The sequence below is a fragment of the Limulus polyphemus genome, unplaced genomic scaffold, assembly GCF_000517525.1.
Source record: "Limulus polyphemus unplaced genomic scaffold, Limulus_polyphemus-2.1.2 Scaffold1058, whole genome shotgun sequence".
NCBI lineage: Eukaryota > Metazoa > Arthropoda > Merostomata > Xiphosura > Limulidae > Limulus > Limulus polyphemus.
In genome coordinates, this window is record NW_013666668.1 from 78964 (window position 1) to 99938 (window position 20975).

General features: G+C 33.0%; 1 protein-coding gene across 1 annotated transcript in view; it reads left to right on the forward strand.

Moving 5' to 3' along the window:
- Positions 1–20975, forward strand: part of LOC106461916 (tubulin-specific chaperone D-like) — a 195197-nt gene that overhangs the window by 64911 nt on the left and 109311 nt on the right. The window contains exons 5-7 of the mRNA XM_022389009.1: positions 7445–7667; positions 16875–16938; positions 17053–17196. Of these exons, the coding sequence (XP_022244717.1) occupies positions 7445–7667; positions 16875–16938; positions 17053–17196 (431 nt within the window). The remainder of the gene's footprint in view (positions 1–7444; positions 7668–16874; positions 16939–17052; positions 17197–20975) is intronic.

Sequence of the window (20975 nt, forward strand, 5' to 3'; positions counted from 1 at the left end):
ACCGAAAAAGCCACTTTCGAAGTAGAAATTCTACCCGGTTTTGAGAAGGGAAACAGTGAAGCCCTTCGTGAAGTTACTACCAATGATGTGACTATTACCAATAATAGGACAATTCCTGATGGAGCAGTTGAACCTCACGTGAAGCAGAAGCCAATGAGACAGAGACCAGTACGGAAGAAGATACGTCCCGTAAAATTAAGAGACTTTGTTGAATATTAATTTTGTGTTTGTAAATTCTGTACATTTAATTAAGTTATTGTTAATTATCTATTGGTTTAACTTAAGTGGCTATTGTTCGGGACGAACAATACTGAGGAACGGGCAGTGTTACGACAGTGGAAGTCACGTGACGCTGGTAACACGTAATTAGTATCTAGAAGGCTCCTGAAGGCTTGAGTGTTTGCCAGACACCCTCTATTTTGTATACATAAGACCGGCAAGAAGTGACGGGATAGATAATTGCAGACAGGCTGAGATAGAGACGGACAACTGAGTCAAGCGTGGTAGTGACCATATGTAAAGTGCGTGAATCGTTTTGAATTATAGCATGTGTTTAAGTTAAAGTGACTGTGGAAATTAAGTGTATTGCAAAGTTGTATTGAGAAAGAATAAACTAGTTTTATTTAAGAAAGGAGTTGTGTTGCTAAAGTTTCACCTGAAAGAAATTATATGGGAAAGTAACAAACGACCAGAGACGTAACAGTACTTTTCATGTTTTGCTTGTGTTAGGTTGTGATTCTAAATGCTTCCCATTTTTTCTTGTGTGTGTGGATTTTTATCTAAATGCAATATTTGTCTACATTTTTGAAATTTATTTTGTGTTGTCTTTCAGTTATATGTTCCTTTACATTTGATTGTGTTTGTTTTTAATGTTCGTTGCATGTAGTTATTATTTTTGTACCTGTTTCTCCAATATAGAAATTTCTGAAGTCTATACATTTTGCCGTTACTATATTCTTGATTATTATATAATTTTGGTTGAATATCTTAATGTTTATTCATAGTTTAGTTAGTGTTTTAGTTTTTATGTTTAACTTGTGTTTTATTTAATTTTTTCTTTATCCATTTGAATATGGATAGGTAAAAGTGCACGTCATGACATTTTTACAGCATATATTCAAAATGTAATTCAACTACTCTGTTAAATGCTTATACATAAACTTAACATTAAAACATACATGTAGTTAATGTATCAAATTGAGATATAAGTTTGATTTATTAATTTCAAAATGAAATGTTTAAATAAATTCTCAATCTTCACTTTTCTGTATCATGTGACACTTGTTTGCTCCAAATTACACAACTTAGGTAATCTTTCTGCTCATATCTGAGTTCTGAATTTGAATGTAAATTATAAATTTATATTATAGATATTGCTAAATCATAATCTAGCCTTATAGCCTCCAATTATCTTGTTTTATACTGAAATATACACTACAAAGTTGAACCCACATGTCTTCTTATTGCATACTGTCTTTCAAAGATGTTAATAATTCTCTCTGGTATTTGCTATTACATTGTTTACAGCCAATAGAAAAGAGATTTCACTTTATTGACTTATAATGCTAACTCTTTCTCATGACAGCTTTTGAATGTTTCTCTGTACTGATTCAAAGTTACTATTGCCGATTTCAGCTTGATCAGCTAAGGGAAATGTTTTAACACATTTATAGCTTAAGATATAAATCCAGTTAACTATAATAGTCAAACGATATTGCATGTGTTGTGCATATTATTATTTTGTGTTATAAATTGAATATTTGAAATAGATAATAAATCTGTAAAGTACTAATAAACTCCCTTGCAAGAATTAGGGTTAACTTTTACCAACACTTCAAGTTTTCACAGCAAAAAAGTCCCACATGTAAGTACTAAATTTCTTGTTTTATATGTATATTTTTTATTTTGTGCTCTAAAAGTAACTAAAATTTAAGAAATATAAACTAAATTATTAGGTTAGGTAAGAAAACATTTATTCATAAAAATTAAATAAAAATAAAAAAGTTTCTCTATGCATGTCAGAAGCTTGTGTGTTAGGTAATTCAATACTGTAATTTGAGCTATGTGAATGCCAGGTGATCTCTAGCTTGTTATGTAGGTTTAATAGTTAGACATGGTTCAAAGAGCAATAAAATAAAGATGTAAACTGTTATAAGCCTAAAGCTATATATATGTTAAATAATTGTAATTTTTCTGTTACGATCTGCATTCATTCTAAAAAGAAAAAAGTGTAATTCCGGTTGTTGTTGTTGTTCTCTTTTGTGTGGTGATTACAATGTTGATCAAATGGACTATCCCATATTAGGGTAATGAAAATAAATAAAGAGTTTTATTGAAAAATAACTTTTCATATTTATTTAGGAGGCTATAGAGACTAGACAAATGAAATTTGAAAATTGTAAGATGAAAAAAGTATTTGATCTTAACATGAAAATCCACTTACACTCATACTACTCTGGCTCCATAAATTCAAAGACAAATCTTTCATAAAAATACTTAATTAAAAAAAATCAGATTTTTTGAGTACAAAAGAACTTGTAATACTTACTAAAAGCATGCCAAATTTTGTGTACATAAACTTATGACATGAAAAGTTATAATATGTAGAGTTTCATGGTTATTTGGTGACCAAGCCTGTGTGTGGGTGGGTAATTTTTACACTTTTAATGTGTTTAACATTAGACATGCAAAGCTTTTATGAGCTCTTTCTGTCAGAAATAAATTATTGTTAGGTTTGTAATCAATAATGCATTGGTGGTGTATTTATATCAACATTTTTTTCAAGAATTTGATTTGTAATTAAATTGTAAAATAGCAAATAAGTTGGAGCTATGGTTTGATATGGAAGTTTGGCTTATAATATAATTATGTTATACATTTTATTTTTAAGTTTAAAACCTAATGACTCTTAATGATATTTCTTGTACACTTGGAGTATTAGAGTATGTTTGGAAACAGATTCAGTGTAATTTATCAAGACAACTAAATAATTGAGGCCAGTAAGTGATTAAAACTTTTGTGACTACATTTAGTTTGTTTCTTTACATATACATTAGCACTTATTCATGAAGCCATTAAATTTCTGTATTAGTGAACAATTTCTGAGTAGTTTATAAAATATATGTTTAACTTCCCCACACATCAGAGCAGTTTCAAATGTTGCAAAAAAAGGATAGTAAATAACATAAATTTTAATGTACTGCATGTAATCTATTCAAGGATTTTTTTTATAATAGAAACTTGCTTAGATAATAGTTGGAGATATATATTGGAGAAAGGGCCAAAAATGATCACTGAAAGTTTAAGAGGTATGAAGGTTTGAAATAGAAATTTGTATCATGTGTGTGTGTGTTAACTAAAATATTTAAAATATATCAAATGTTGAATGCAATGTTAAATAATATTGATTTACATAAGACATAAGAAACATTAATCATATATATAATGTTTTAGTTGTCTTTTACTCACCACAGTTAACCTATATTTATATAGGGTTTGAAGAATATTTTGCATTGATGCTGCTTGTTTATTCTTCTAAATTATTCAGCAGACAAGCTGTTTAAAATACTAAAAAAAAATATGAAGCCAATCTATTATTTGACATGCAACTTTTCACTTGTAAAGAGTAATCACTTTTGTTTTATTTCTGTGAAAACGATATGCACATATTTCATTCTAGATAAGATAAAACATATGGGTATTTATTATGGAACTGTAGTATCAAAATACACTAATTTATTCCATCTAATAGAGGACATGAAGTGTTTTTCAATGTGAGAGTAGAACTGCATTAGTTTATTGATTTATGTATTTTTTCATCTCAAAATGTAGAAAATTGTTATAGTTGAATATAATTACTCGTTCCATGTTTAATAAATGTTTAAACATTTTCACTTTATTTCTGGTTTATTTCAAATCACTCTTAGGGGAAAGTTATCATTTTACTCTTACAGTAGAATCAGGTATACTTGTGGATGCTGACATTGTAAGGTTTGTGTCAATAGATACTGATCTATAAAACAGATTTCAACATGTATACTTATGCTAAAAAGGGGTTCTAACAAAAGGCAAATGAAGTTACTATTTGGTGATCTATAAATCACAATGTAATAACTTTTGTGAGCTCACAAGTATTTTTTACAACTAAATTTAACCAAATGTTTAAGAAGGATAAGAGTTCTAGTTTTTTAATGTTCTGCTCACTGTAGCTTGGCAATAAAATAGATAAACTCTATGTGCAGGGATTGGAGTCAAAGTGCACATGCCATGACCTTTTACAGGATGTCATTCAATATAGTATTATGTATTTGGTGTCAGACTTTTGAACGGTTCATTTTAACTTACATTGCTTATTTAATTACAGTTTATGATAAAGCAGAGTAAATACCAGGTAGGCTCAGTATACAAGGATGCAGAAGAAAACTGTAGATATGCATTTCGGAGGTTCTAGAGATATACAATCTAACGTGGACAAAAGTATTTTTATTCATTACAGGAACATCATCTTGCAGTCTGTCTTGACAAGAGTTTGGGTTAGGTTGATGTCTTCAGTTCATAGTTATGTCATAAGTACAAGTACATTTGTAACATATCTCTTTTTTTTGTGTACAATAGACTTATTCATTGTGCTGAAAGTTTGCCAACTTTTGTGTAGATACATATATCAAATTTGGAATTGTAGTGAACATTCCTTCTCCAATATGGAGTTGGTCTAATGAACCAAGCCCATACATATTCAGTTAACTCTGTGTGCATGGGGCTGGTCTATTGGACCAAGTATGTATCAGATAATTCATGTGTACTATAGTTTTGAATTTACTTTGTGTGTTTTCTTGAAACGTGGTAAGTTTTTAGTAAATATTAAAATTATGTTGTGCATAAAAAATGGAGTTTTGATAAAATATTTCTACTAGATATTTGTCTCTGAATTTACTTTAGTCAGTTTGAATGGTATGAATACAAAGTGATATTCATGTTTGAATAAAAATACTTTTTTTCATCTTACAATTTCCATATTTCATTTATATAACCTCTAAATTAATATCAAATTTTTTTTATTTGTCATTTTTTCTACCCTACACTAAGTGTATATGGGCTAGGTCAAATTGACTGACGATGTAACCACCATGTAAAACAAAAAAAATATATATATATGAAATGTAAATTATACTTCTTTTTTTTCTGGGATGACTGCATGTTGTAACAGGAAGCTAGTTATTTATCCTCATGTTGTAACAGAAAATTAGTCATTTATCCTAAATTCTTCAGTAACCTTTTTGCAAGTGCTTTCATTAAAGTTTATTATTTTATTGCTGTTTGAACTATGTTTAACTAATAAATTAGTGTAACAGAGCAATAAGTCACCTACCGTAAGCACTTCTTTGTTTACCATAACATAAACGAAGAAGTGAATTACATCAAACACAAGCAGCTTGTGTGCATTCCTTGGAGAGAAATTGTTTTCATTTAAGTTTTATTCTCTAACCAAATATGTTTACATTTTTTACATCTGAGTTACTTTTATAACAATAGATAAAATATATACATAAAAACAAGAAATTAAATACTTATTTGTGAGTCTTGTACTTTTTCCAAAGTCTTGAAGTCTCAATAGAAGTTAACCTTACTTTTAGGTAGGGCTAGTACATTACTGAATTTGTATTTCAAATATTCAGTTTAGAACATGAAATAATAACACACCCATAGAATATAATGAACTATAAGTGTTGTAATTTAACTGACTTTCTTATTAAGCTATAAAAGGTTTAAAATAATTCCCTTGGTTGATTGAGGTAACTTGGCAATAGCAAGGAATGAAAGTGTGGGCAGAATAATTCATAAACTGTCATTAGAACATGCCAACCTTGTACGGAATTCAGTAAATTACAATTTTCTTTTTCTATTGGTTATAAATAGTCCAGCAACAAATGTCAGGAGAATTATTGACATGTTTTGAAAGACAGGATATGATAGGAGAGTATGGCACATGTGTGTTTGACTTTTTGGTTTATATGTCAATAAAACAAGAAGATTTGAGGCTATAACTTTAGATTATGTCTTAGCAATATCTGTACTATTTGTGTTGATTAGTGTCACTAATATAATTGACTCATCAAAATTATGATTAAATTGATTAATGTCATGGAAATAATCAACTGTGTTTGATTGTTCCAACTCTCCAGCAATCAAAATTATGATTAACTTGACTAATGTCATAAAGTAATCAACTAGTCCAAACGTAATGTTTCCAATTGTTACCATTTTTGATTATTCTTATATGTAGTATTCAAAATTACAATTAACTTGATTGTGTCAGAAAATTATCAATTAATAGAAATTAATGCTTCTGATTTTCCAACTATCCAGTTATCTAAGTATTGCTGTTATGATTTTCAGTTAATTCTCATTTGCTTTTTATTTTGCATAATCAATTAATGTCACAACTCATGAAAAGAAGCAACTAATTTAGCTTAATTGATTAGCATCCTGACTCAGGAAAATAATCAACTAATCAAAATTAGAGTTTCCCAATTTTTACTGTTTTCAATTATTCCACATATCCGAGTAATCAAAATATTGCAATTATGTGGGTTTGTTGTTAAGGGCAAAGCTATCCCATAGGTTTTCTGTTTTCTTAATACCATGGGTATTGAAACCTGATTTTTAGTTTTATAATTTTATTCATTTATTTATTTTTTGTTATTTTGTGAGAATAGTGGATAAGTATTTCTTTTAGCTAGCTCCGGCAAAAAATTGATTAGTTGAATGTAACTGACAAATGAGCCTGACAGTTAAACAATTAGCAAATTTCATTGATTTCCCAGCTCTCCTTTCACTCAATTGGAAATGAAATTAATTAATAAAAGTATTACACTAATGTCTTTCATTTTTACATAATTACATTATAGTGTTTCAAATTTTTATTATTCTTGTTAACTGTATAGTCACTGTTTAGAATACATAGAGATGTGTTGTACATTAGCTACAACTTTTTACCATGATATTTAAAAAAAATAGAGGTATTTCTCACTGAAATCATGATGACAAGAGATTTCTGGTAATTGGGTGCTTTAAACTGAGATTTTAGCTAATATGTAAATTAAATAATATTTCCTGTTATTTTCATTCTAAATTATTTAGTGTGTGTGCATTAATTATTTTACCTTAAATTTTTTCCTGAGTTCAATTAGTAATAAATCTTCAAACTAAAAGTGTAATAATGAAACATAACTTACCAAATTCAGTTGTAATTAGGTTTCAAATTGAGATGCTGCTTTTTTCTTGAAGAACTGCATAATTCTTGAAGAATTATAATGCATAATTCCTCCTGGAAACATTTGAATTGCTCCATTACTGTAAATATTGCATGCATAAACATTTTGGTGTTATTTAGAATTGCTTATTATAAAAAAAGATAATGTGGCATTTATTTTCATAATTAAAGGATTGAGTTTCCTACCAATAAAAGTTTCTGCTTGGAGATACAATCGTGGAAGTCGTTCTCTTACGGCCAACTTAGCAGCAGCACATCCATTGTTACCTGTTAATCAAGGAAAAAGTGAATCTGAAGAACACAAAACAGATGAAGACTATGAGTTACCTGATGAGATGGAAGATATAATTGAACAGCTGCTGAATGGACTGCGTGATAAAGACACTGTAATCAGGTTTGTTTATCCTTTTGGACTTGAATGTTTCAATAGCTTAATATGTGATATAAATCAATCATGTAGAGATAATTTTTTTTCTGGATAATTATAATTTGTTTTATAAATGAATTGATTGAATTAATTCACTTGTTCCCATGAATATCACCAAATGAGGGAACTAGAGGAACATTCAGTTGAGCACATATCATATTTGGCTCTTAAAAAATGTGAAAATGTGTCTGTATGTCCATCATTATTAATGGACGTGGACCATTTTTGGCAGGACAATGAGGAATAATACTTACATATATCCACCAAGTTTTAGCAAAATTTAATCATTTTTGAATTAGTTATAGTTACAAAGCAGCTCAGATATTTAAAGTAAAAATTTACCTTCATAAAATGTCTTTTTAAGAAATTGAAATGAATTAGAATTTCTTTATAAACAGTCATATATATAAATTCTTTACACTGAAATTGATTAGTTGGTTACACTTGCATATAGTTAGGTTTATGCCAGAGAACTGTTCAGTTTTAATTTAAAGTGAGTGATTTTATTGTTGATTTTATAGATGAAATATCTCACTGAAGGTTTAGCTAAGTTCAAAAAACAATAATAAAAAAATTATCAGTGAATATTTACTGTTTTAATTTCATTATTAATGGAAAAGTTGCTATATAAATTTATGTCTATGGATGCATTCATAGAATGCCTTTGAATGACTTTAAATATTATTCATCTGTGTTTTACAAAACATAAGTAAAGGTGATTTAAATTGTTGAAAACTACTAAACAACATTTTATTGATAATTTGTATATACAATTCAGAATACCTAAAAGCAAAAAGTATATTTTTCATTTAATCTAAAAAACTTTTCTAAAAGTGTATTTGTTTAGTTTGGATTTATACATGTTAATTTTTCAATACAATCATTTGTCAGCCAAACACTAGATGAAAACATTCACTGCTGTTTAGAAGCAAATACATTTAAAGTGTCAAATTGGAAAAACATTAAAGTTAATGAAACTTTGAAATTTGTAATACCTTTACAAACACTGCAAAGTTTAAAAAATGGGTATTTTTGATGCCTTTTTTGCTCATTTTTAAATGGAAAGGAATCAGGAAAAAGGAAGAATTAAGTACTCTTCTAAATGCAGTTAAATGCTTTACCCAAAGACATTATTTTGCATTTAAAACAAACAAAATTTGACATTTCTATACAGTGCATTACCTCCAGTTCAGTGCTGTCCTCTATATGCAAATTTTTTTGCATGCCACATGCTTTGAACTCCCACATCCCTCACAATCAATGTGGTTCAACTACGTCTCATGTGTAAATCATCATGCAACAACCCTCCACCAACAGGAGTACGACACACCCTCCTGACGCATGTGACTTCCTCTATTTGATTCTGCTGAAAAATTTTCTTTTGCTCGGCAGTGATCTAGTGCAGATGTTTTTTTATTTTGCTCTCTTCATGTGTTTTTTTTAAATTTTCTGTGAAGTAGCAATTTCATTTAATTTATTTGCTACAGTTTGTTTTCTCTAGTTTTGACGTGATAACTTACCTTTATTTGTTCAAATTTTTTTCTTTATTTCTTCACTGTTTATGATGAATTCCAAAGTTTGTGTCACTACTTCGGATTTTTTTACATTTACTTCCAGTACATTTACACAAGCTTCAGGTTGGGGACTTTGACTGAGAAATTTTCGGCTATAATTCATCAGGAGATTGATTGTTATACAAGTCAACCTTCTTTTCTCGATATTTCTTGACTTCCTCATGAATCTGCTGAACCTGTTCATGATTAGGAGGATTTTGACAGTCTTTTTTCCTCCACCTAACTAAGCCATGCCTTCCCAAGCCTCTCCTGCAGAATCTGATAGGCCTAACTCAGCCTTTTCAGATATGATTTCTCAGGTGTGTTTCTGTTCCTTCCTTACTACATGACACCCCTTTCCTCAGAGTATTTTGTTTTCCCTCCTCCTCCTGACATCAGAGTTCATGCTGAGCATTTCATTTCTCAATTGAGAGTGGGTGCTAGCATGCCTCACCCTACATGGGTTTCGGATCATTATACCTTGGATTATCATGAGGCTGATCATCCTTTTCTCAACTCCCTGCAGTTGGAGTCACTTTTGCCTATATGTGGGCTGACACCAAAAATCCTATACATTTATCTCACACTCAGTTTTCCTGCTTTCAACTGACTCTTACTGCTTTCTTACAGTACTTGTCCACCATACACCTCCTTTCTGAGGCACTCTACCAATCTCCTGAGGGTTTTTTTGGGGGGATATCGTTTCCTTCATTACTTCCACCTTGGGATCTTATTGGGAGGGATGCTTTCTTGTCACAAGTTCATCTACTGTCCACTTATCTTGGGGACTTATGGATGGCTTTTTTTCTCTATCGGTCTGTTTTTGGAGATATTCCCGAGTCTTTGGTATCGTTTGCGGAATCTGTAAGACAACATTCCTGTACCTATATCCTTCGCACTACCTGTGGATCCTACTACCAACCAACATCTATCTGAGGTGGTGCTGATTCTTCTCTCACAGAGAACTATCAAGCCTTCCAACCAACCTTCCCCAGCTTTTTAATTCCAGGCTTTTTGTGGTCCCCAAGAAAACTGAGGACTGGTCTTGTAATCAAGCCGTCCTACCTCAATCACTTTTTGGTTCTTCCCAGTTTTACCTTTCTCACACTGTGGTGGGATTTTTCTCCAGGACTGTGAATGACCAAGTTAGATGTCTTGATTGCTTATCTCCATATTCCTGTTCAGTTTGTCCATCATGGGGTTGTGTATCAGTTTCCCGACTTGCCCTATAGGCTTACTTTGGCTTGATACATCTTTTGTCAGTTGGTCAAAGCCTTTGCCTGACCTCTGCTCCTGACAGAAGCAGCTAAAGTGGTTTGGATTCTCAACTTGAAGTTTTTTCTATTACCTACCCAATATTTCATCCACGTGGATTTTTTTTTCAACATCCACCTCAGTTGGGCTCAACCTTCTCCACTTGGACTCTGTTCAATGGAACTATCAGTTCTCCACACTCTTGCTGCTCCCTCTCTTTCTGCTCTTCAGGTTCTACCATTTTCTGGGACTTAGGATTCCCCTTGGATTGGGCACATATGCTGTTTCTTAACTGGACTCTGCGCAACTAATGGAATCTTGCTCAGGATCCCTTGGGTTATCCTTCCTCCTTCCCTGTTAGATGGTCTGCATTGGTGGTTGAACAAGGACAACATGATGATAGATGTATCACTTCCTCTACCTTGTCCAGATTTGCATCAATTCACAAATGCTTCTCTCCATGGTTTGGGGTGTGGGTCGATTAGAAGGACACTTTTGGACTATGGTCTCTAGTTGATTGGTTTTACCATATCAACATCTTTGAGCTTCTGGTGGTACCACATGTTTTTGATCACTTTCTTTCTGTTGTATGGAATTGACTAATCCTGATCCATTCAGACAATTCTACAGTGGTGGCTTATATCAATCATCAAGGGGAGACCTATTTGCTGTTGAACCTTGGAACTCTTAATTTGAGCCAACATGATGGAGATATGTGTTCTTGTGTGTCATAAAGTTTATCCCATGGAGTGGTAACACAGCCCTCAGGTTTTCCAGTGGCTTTGCAATCAGTGATATACTCCTCATCTGGATGAATTTGTCACTTGCCTCAATACCAAGTTACCTCTTTTTTGTTCTCCAGTTCCTCATCCTCAGGCCTTAACTGTGTGTGCTCTCAGCCAGGATTGGATGAACTGGTACCTTTATGATTATCCTCTCAGGGTGATTTCAATAACCTATGCCACTCTGTGTCATGTCCTTCTGTTTGATCCTTACTAACTGGCACAATCTTAGTTTCGTCGTCTCCTTCAGCTTCAAACTACCTCTCTGTTGCCTTTTCCTAACACTCATCCCTACTACGTCAACCTTGATCACAGTCCTTCATTCTACCCTTACGTCTTCACACCTGGCATTTATCTGGTCTCCGGCAGATCCAGATTATCTAGGTGTGTTGCTTCCTTTTTAGCACTGTAAATGGAATGTCTTCTACTGTTGGTCCTCGATTCAGGTTTTATTCCCCTTCTCAGCCCAATGTTCCTCTTCGTACAAATCTCCTCACATGGCTGTTCGATCATGGGAATTCTATCTCTTTCGTAGTTGGTTATCAAATAGCCTTATATCTTCTATTTTTGATGGTACCATTTGGTGTTTTTTTCTCCTACCCTTTCCCTTTTGTTGTGTTCCTTCCATATTCACAGACCTCCTCGTTGGGTGGTCCTTCCAGATTTAAATGTCAATATTGTTCTTCACCGCCTCATTCCACCTCCTCTTGAACCTTTGTTCTCATGTTCCTTGTTTCACTTATTCCTTAAGACTTATTTCCTACACCTTTTAGACTGTGGACATCGTCGGTCTGATGTATTTGTCATTGACATTTCATGCACACTGTATCATTCTAAATATATTCTCATTTATCCAGATCAGACTTTTTTCCCCTAAGCCTAGGCAGCTCATGAGGGACATTCTTACTTCTTGTCGATTTCACTACTATCCTTATCTCACCTTTATTTCCAGTCAGATCTGGATAGACTTCTATGTTCCTTATATGCTCTATATTGTTATATTGCCTATGCAACTTCCTTTTGTGGTTCCTGTTCCTGCCTTTTCATCCCCTGGCAACAATCCTATGTTCATGACCCTTACCAATTTGGTTCAGTAATTGATTCCATTGCCACATTCCTCCAAATCTCTTCATCCTGAAATCTGTTCCAAGTGTCATTGCGTCAGATCCAGCATGTTACCTTTTCCCTGGTGTCTCACTTCTGTCATCTGTTGGAGGAAAACCTTCAGTCAGGCATGTGGACAACATCTCATACTTTCATATCCCAATATCTTAATCAGGTAGCTGTTTGTTCTTCATCAGGGTATTGTCTTCTGCTTGTTGCCATTCTTCCAACTTCAGTGAGGCTGTGACTGGGTAAGTTATCTTTTCTGTATCTTTGATTTTTCATTCAGGATCCGCATCAGTGGCGAGCATTGCCTGTTCATGTATGCTCCCTATTTATCAAATCTGTACTGTACAGCCAACTTGTATACTCATGGCCTATAACACATACTGTTGAGATGGGATGTTCCTCGCGATTTGTTTGCATCATAATATGCTCGTTCCAGACTGTACTCAACCATGGATTTACATGGGTAAAGCACAAGGGGATAGCTGCCCATCCATTTAATTGAATAAATATAAATCAGGGGTGGTCTGCTTTTCAAAATAGGGCTTTTTGTGGTCATCTGTTGCACTCTCTATGATGTTGTCATTTCTCCAGACTCTTCACCACATTTTGTTCCCCCCTTATTCTTCTAGTGGAGTATGGGAGTCCTTTTCATTTTCTAGTTCTGAGCCACTTGAGTGGTGGACCATGGAGGAGTCCTCCTGAATGTGATCACTTTCATTCAGTTGAGAGTAGGGTGGTGGTGTTCTGCTGGTGTAGATGGTGTTCGATCCTCCATTTGTGCACTCCACCATTGTGTAGTGAGTTCCGGAGATTGGTGTTGTGGCCAGCATCTGTACGGTTCTATCTAGAGGGTGAGGTTGCTTGTATTTTCTAGATACAATCCACTTCCATATGGTGGGACCCGAAGGCTGCTATTGCACTCCAACTTCTGTGCAGTCCTATCCAGGGGATTATGTTGCACATATCTACAAATAATTGCACTCTACCTCCATGTGGTGGATCCAAGAGGTTGATGTTTCACACACCTTCTGTGTGGTTCTATCTAGAAGTTAAGGTTGCTTATATCTTATAGATGGCATTCCAACTCTTGTGCAGTCCTATCTAGAAGATGATGTTGCTTGGGAGTAAATTTGTCACATTGCAGTTCACCCTCAGTTGAGATCCCTCATCCTACCATCACCTGGATGTTGGTTTCCTGTGAGGTGGTGTTGGATTAGAGTGGACCAATCAAAATAAATTCTCACATGTGTAGGTTGTATTTCCTCTTTTTCACTCAATTTGCCCCATGATCTCCACTTCCATGGGGTGAGTCCCAGAGGTTGATGTTGCACTGAGCATCTGTGCAGTTCTCTCTAGAGGGTGTAGTTGCTATATGCAAAAATACCCTTTAAAGAATAAATAATATATTTGAAAAGAAAACTTTAAAAAGATGGTCTTTCTCCTTTAGGAAGGGGTAAGTTTATACAATGTACAATTAAAGAAAGAACAAAACAAATTTAAGACAAGAACAAAATTTAAGGTACATAACCTGTACCGTACAGAAAGAAACAGCCTAACACTATTTGCAAAATTGTTATTAAGAAAACAAACAAGTCTATTTGTTAGCAAGCATAACATACAGGCACGGATACAGCCTGTAAGAGGGCACACATATAAGAACAATAATATATTTGTGATTTTAATGTATATTTGTGATCTAACAATGTGAAATGAATGCAGGAGTGTTTCAGCGGAAATTCGCTGGTTTGTGTTGAAAATATAGGTTTTTAAAGCATATTTGTTTTAAATTTCCACTTAATATCCTACTGAGTGTTTTCATTTTTTAGGGTTGTGCTTGATGATTTTAGATATAAGATGCTGATACGTCTTCAAAGTAACATAATTCTTATGTATTAGGGCAATTTTATGTGTACATAAGGATGATTTCGAAACATTGTTCATTGGTATTTTTTTATTTATCATATACAAATTACACATAGACACAAACACATACAACTTTAGAAAATGCACATTTTTTGAATGAAAATAGTTTGCATGGAAATACCATATTTGTTTTATACTAGATGTATATTTCATTTCACAGAATATCAAATACAATTAGGTCAACTATGGTAATAATTCATGTTCTGCATCATTTTGGTCTCAATAAATATCTGAAGTAAAATAGTTCAACATAGACTTTGAAATAATGAAATATCTTACAGCATTTTCTGTTAAATGAGAGGATGGTCTTAATATGAACAGTTGAGTTAAGCATCTTCAAACTTACCTTGTTCCAATATTTTGGTTAAATTATGTTAAAGACAAATTATTTTATGTGTGTCTTATTATACAGGCTCAGTCATTTTTACTGACACTGTAAGCACCACAAAAAATATGAAATTCATCTAAATTACCCCTTTTTCTTTCAAGAATGGCTCCAGATTATAACAATGAATTACAATTACTTATAATAATGTGGCCTCAGAATTTTTTTTTATTCAATCATTCAATTTAGCATATGAAATATTTCCACAAGCATGAAATAGAATGCCCCAATGCTTAAAATTATTTCCATACCTGGTCAAGCAGAGCCTCAACAGCAAGATTTGAAGAAAATGATGCTCAAATGTCTAAATTATTATTCCACTGTCCCAGGCCTTTAGACCCTATAGCTGTCAGTCAGTTCAGTGAAATATTCACCTTTTATTGGTTACAGATAATACAATAGCAAAGTCAGAGAGAATTTATGAAATGTTTTGAAAGCAGGATTCTCAGTGGAAGACTTGGCATTTGACCAGTACTTCATTGCTTATATCTCCATAAAGCAAAAGCTTTATTGGTGGCAAATTCTCACTAGAAATTAATAGTTTAGCTCGAGAAATATATAATGTAAGTGCAAAATTCCACAGAAAATAACAATGGGTTAGAGGGCAGCAGAAAGTGTTGAAATAAATAGTTTGGACTGGAGAAATGTTATGCGATATACAGAAAGTGAAGATTAGCATTTAGATATATATACTTTTAAAAATATGAAATTGAAACTTTTATGTTATTAAAGTTTGATCTATAAATTATGTTTAATGCCAACTTTACTAACTCTCTCTACAATTTGACCGACCACATGACCTTTTTGTGCTCGTATAAAGTCTTTATAGATTTGATACTACTAACTTTTGATATAGTTTGTATATCTTCATAAAATTTGGCAATCTTTCAGTAAACATTATAAGTCTTTCACATACAAAAAATAAAATTTTTTAGTTAGTTATTTTTGATAAATTAAAAATAGATTTGTCCTTGAATATATCAAGTATTTGTTTTGAATAGTCCGTGATTTTCATGTTAAGGTTAAAAATACTTTTCTTCATCTCAAGAATCTCAAGGTTCATTTATGTCATCTCTAGAACCTCCTAAATACATTTCCAATGTTTGTTTTCAGTAAAACAGTTATCTGTTATTTTCTCTAATCTTATTTCTAAGATTATTCATCAAGCTATAAAAAAAATTTTTCTTGAAAAACTTAACTAATTTAAATGTAGATGAAGTTAATAATTTACCTTGTGAGTGTGAACATAGATTATTTATTGATACTTTTCATAAATGTATTATTACTTGTAACTTGGAAATTATTTACTCAAAGAAAGTGAAGAAAAAACTGTTGTTCATTTTATTTCATTATTTTCAAAATTTCATTTCACTATACATTGATGATTTAGCTATAATAAGTGTTAGAGTAAAGAAAATAACATAAATATGAACTTTTATTTTAAAACTTGTGAAATACTTTTAAGACATTATAGAGGTTATGCAAATGTAATATGAAAATTGTAGGATGAAGTACTTTTATTCTTAACATGAAAAACACCTTTCAATCAGACCAGTCAGACTGAATCTGATTCTGTAAATTCAGTGACACATTTTGGTAAAACAGACTTATAATGTTTACTAAAAGCTTTCCAAATTTTGTGAAGTTACACCTAGTAAATTTAGATATTGTATGTATAGTTACATGAATATGTGGTGGTTACAAGGTGGGTCACATTGACCAAGTCTGAATTTAAAGGGATAATAAGCAGGATTACCACTGGCTAGTTGAAAAAAAAGAAAAACTAACTGTGGCTAAAACTTGACCTTAAGTATCAAAAGGGATGTGTGAATTCTACTTGGTCAGAAACACAGCCAAGTGTGTAGATTGAAGGGGCTATACTGTGAGGGTACACCCATGAACTTTGTCTCTAGCTATTTGTCAAATGACATTTCTGCAGATTTGCATTAGAGTAGTCCTTATTTTTGAAGTTTTGATTTGCAATACTCTCACTACTTCATTTTGTTCCAATGTATAAACGTGTACTTCACACCAAATTTTGTCCATAATGAATAACATTTGGGGGTTGCCCAAGGTAGTTGAAATTTTACCTTGTAGCTCGCATTATATATGAATGTGCTGGAATGTTCCAGAAGATTCTGAATATTCCAAAATTGATTTATAGTGTTGGAGAGGATCAAGCTTCTGCTGTGGAACATTTGCTGGAAGAGTGGGGAGTCATTGATCGTGTAAAGGCAGTTCTTTGACATAACAGCAAGCAATAATAGTCACATAAATAATGCATGTGTGTTTTTAAAACAAAGATTAAATAAGAATTTTTTATATTTGACACCTGGCATTAGAGCTTGGAACTTGTCCTAGCATGTGTTTTGAAAGACTGTATGGGGTTTTCCTCTGGTCCAGATATTGCAATTTTCAATCAATTCTACCAGTCTTGGGAATACATGGACCAGTCAAGATATGAAACTCCAACTGACCTTGATAAAGTAACAAAAGCCAAAGGAGGAAATTAAGGACACTGTCATTGGGTTTGCTACAAGAAAACTTTAGGTCAGCTAACATAGAGACTGTTATCGAGATCTTCTTGAACTAGCCATAACCTTTCTTGCTGGCACTCCTCCTCATGGAGTGTAATCTGTAGCATCTAGAGCACTACATCATGCATAATGGATGGCCAAGGCATTATGTGTTCTCACAATCTGGATGCTTATGGTATAGTTTAAGCTCTGTGGCCATGAGAAAAGAGAACTCCGTAACATCTGCATCTGTTTTGTTCAAGTATCTTAGGGCAAGTTTCAATGCTTCTGATGGCATTTCTGCATCTTGCAATGATCTTAACATCTTACAATGTCTTGTTAAGTATAAAATATTAAATTCTGCTCTTTCCAAATTTGCTGGACATCTATGGTATCTCATTGGATTGGCATTCTTTGGCTTGGCTGTACCCATAGAGACAAAACAAGCAATGGTAAAGGCACTAATTGAGGCATGAGTGAACCTTCAAAGCACATCTAGCCAAATATCAAGAAGTCTGAGGACATGTCAGTTGAATACTTCATCACAAAAAACACAACAAGCTTTTTCAGATGGCTCGAAATTCTATCTGGATTTCTGGATTATGACTCTGAGTCCTGAGAGCTTAGAGAGGACTAGAGGAAGACCCTACAAACAGTTCAACACTTGAATGTGTTAAATAACAATGCTGAAAATAGTGTGGTCCTTATTGTGGAGTACCCCATGAAATCATAACAAAGAAAGGAGAAGGGAAAACAATTCCTCTTTTATGTTGTATAACATCATAGAAGATGCTTTCTTAACAGTAAAAAGAAAACAATAATATTGCAGGAGTGACTAACCCCATGAAAATAATATAAGAATCATATTATTATGTAATTATACTATTGTACATGCAATAAGATAATAATATCCTCAAAATAAATCATTTATAATACATGGTAAATATTTTATGTCACATAGTACATATGGTACCAGGCCACTGCTGTATAGGACTTCAACTTCATTGAGCAACCTCTAAATATGGTACAAAATGGATGAAGTTTGACCTCTGTTTTTGTTTTTTATGCATTAGAACAAAATTTGGGGTTGAACTATGGAATATCCTACTTCGCATGTACTCACTCACTTTATTGCCATAGAATGTGTATCCTGAGAACTTCTTAATCCTCAAGCTTCTGCAGTTCTTTGACTAACTGTGGTCATGCTACTGTCTGTTGTCCCTGCTGGACAATTAGGACATACACATACTCTCTGACCTGGTTTCATTCTTTTTTTATTGTCTGGTTGTCACCTAGATAGCACCTAGTTTCAATAGAAAGGAATTGGGATCAAAACTGCAACAATTTCCTACACACTGAAACTGATCTGGGTGAAACAGTGCTAACCAACAATTTTGAATGTTAACTGTTGCTTCCATTGTTTTCCTTTAGGATATGCTTCCAATATAAGTTATGTAATAGTTTCTTATAAAAATTACAAAGCTTCAACATGCTGGTTTTACTTTCTGCCTTCCCTTAGTACACCTACAACTTGCATATACCTGCTTGAATACTCTATCTTGCAATGAAACAATGCTAAGAAAATATTCATTGCATTGCTACTGTTTGCTTATTAAAAATATTTCAATCTGCATGACAGAAAATAATCCTATCATAAGCAAATAAAGCACCGGATACATCATGTTTCTGTACTTGTTATGATATTCAAGCCACTTTCTGTGAATTTCATTTGCTACTAATAATTTCACTCACCCATCAGTATTTCAACTCAGTACAGTTGAAATATCTTTCACATTACTTTTTACAAAAACAATAGTTAAAACTGATTTCAGAACGACCAGATAAAACTGTGTTTAATAAAACCCCAGGTAAATTCTGTTTTTCTATCTCTTTGACTTAATGTGAGTCTTCTTGTTATAGTTTTTCTCTTCCATGAAAATTTACTACTTATCAAATATTTCCATGCCATATTGGAACATTCTCTTTCTAGTATTAATGAAAATAATAAGTACACTGTCTTCTCCAACAATAGTTTCCGGGTCAATCATTCCAGTTAACCTTATATTCATCAATTCTTAATGTTGAGATCAAATCATTTGTCTCCATCTTCTTTTTTCTTTTGATTGCTCTGCTCTTTCTGTAATTGATTCATTTGTGTTATAAAACTCTCCAAAATAATTTATGTAATGTTCATACACAGGAATGAGAACACACACTTTATTTATATATATGTATATTGCTGTATAGGATAATGTCATTAACCTCTAGTACTCTAGCAGTTTATACAGATCCCTCTGGCTACTGCATAAATTACTTTGATAATGCTTGAGTTACACTCCAAAACTACACTCATTAATGATGGTAGTATCACAGGGGGCTGTCATACTCCTAATTTCACATTTCAGGCAAAACAGAATAAATAATCACTGGCAAACTGTGAATAAACTAAGAATCCTAAAGTGAAAGTTTATTCCGGAATTAAAATTCATGCAGTCCTTTCTGTACCGCAATAAACACAACCCCATTGTAGCTTGTAGAATTGGCATACTTCCCAGATATATAGATGAAAATCTAGTGAGTACAGGGTGGAATGTTCTGTAGAGTTCTCACCACCCAAATAGATTATGGGAATGTGCTCCACCTTAGAAATTCCACACTATGGCTTGGAAAGTAAGGGTCATAATGCCCTTTCAGTTACTGATTTTTTGATCATATGACTATCCTAAGTGTGAAGTAAATCAAGTGGTAGACAAAAAATCTAGAACTTCTATTTTAGATAAAATACTATCTGGTAGCTCAGAAAGCAAGGGTTGCAAAGCCCTTTAAACTGAGTTTTTTTATTCCTACATATCATCTTCAATTTTACAAACTATTAATGTGCTAGGTATTATATGTATTTACACTTGCTATCTTAGCTTCTGCTAATGGAATAGTAACTAAAGTGTTGTGTATGCACAGTATATCATATTGCCACTCATGCTTTGGAAAGCAAGGACTGCAACACCCTTTCATTCACTGACTTTTTAACCATGTGACTGTTCTATATGTCAACAATTGAATGAAAATGCAACAATGTAGTACATACATTGTATCTAAATAGCTCAAAAATGAAGGATTGCTACATGTTTTTAGTTAGTAATTGGGCAGATCATAGACTGTTATAATTATTGTTAATTGATTAGTCTTGCCTATATTGATTGGGGGGGGGGGTCAACATCTTGTCTAATAGCAGGACTGTTTCTTGCTTTTACCTCCATAGATGTCTCATTTAGCTCATTAAAGACACTGTATAGGTCTTTTGGCGTCATTTGTTTGTTTTTGCGCGAAATTCAAAAACGGCGGTGGGTGGTGATGACTAGCTGCCTTCCCTCTAGTCTTACACTGCTAAATTAGGGACGGCTAGCGCAGATAGCCCTCGTGTAGCTAAACTCTTGGACTACTCTTGTACCAACGAATAGTGGGACTGACCGTCACATTATAACGCCCCCACGGCTCAAAGGGCAAGCATGTTTGGTGGGACGGGGATTCGAACCCGCGACCCTCAGATTGCGAATCGAAGGCACGTGTCTTTCCACTGCCGTAGAAAATTTTCACTGCGGTGGAAATAGACAAATGAAAAACTAAAAATCACAAATAAGAAAAAAAACTGATTCTAAAAAAAAAAACATGTTTAAATTCAAGAAATCGAAATTATAAAATGTGGTTGAATTAAAACATAAAACGAAATATAAAATTCGGTGTCCCCAACG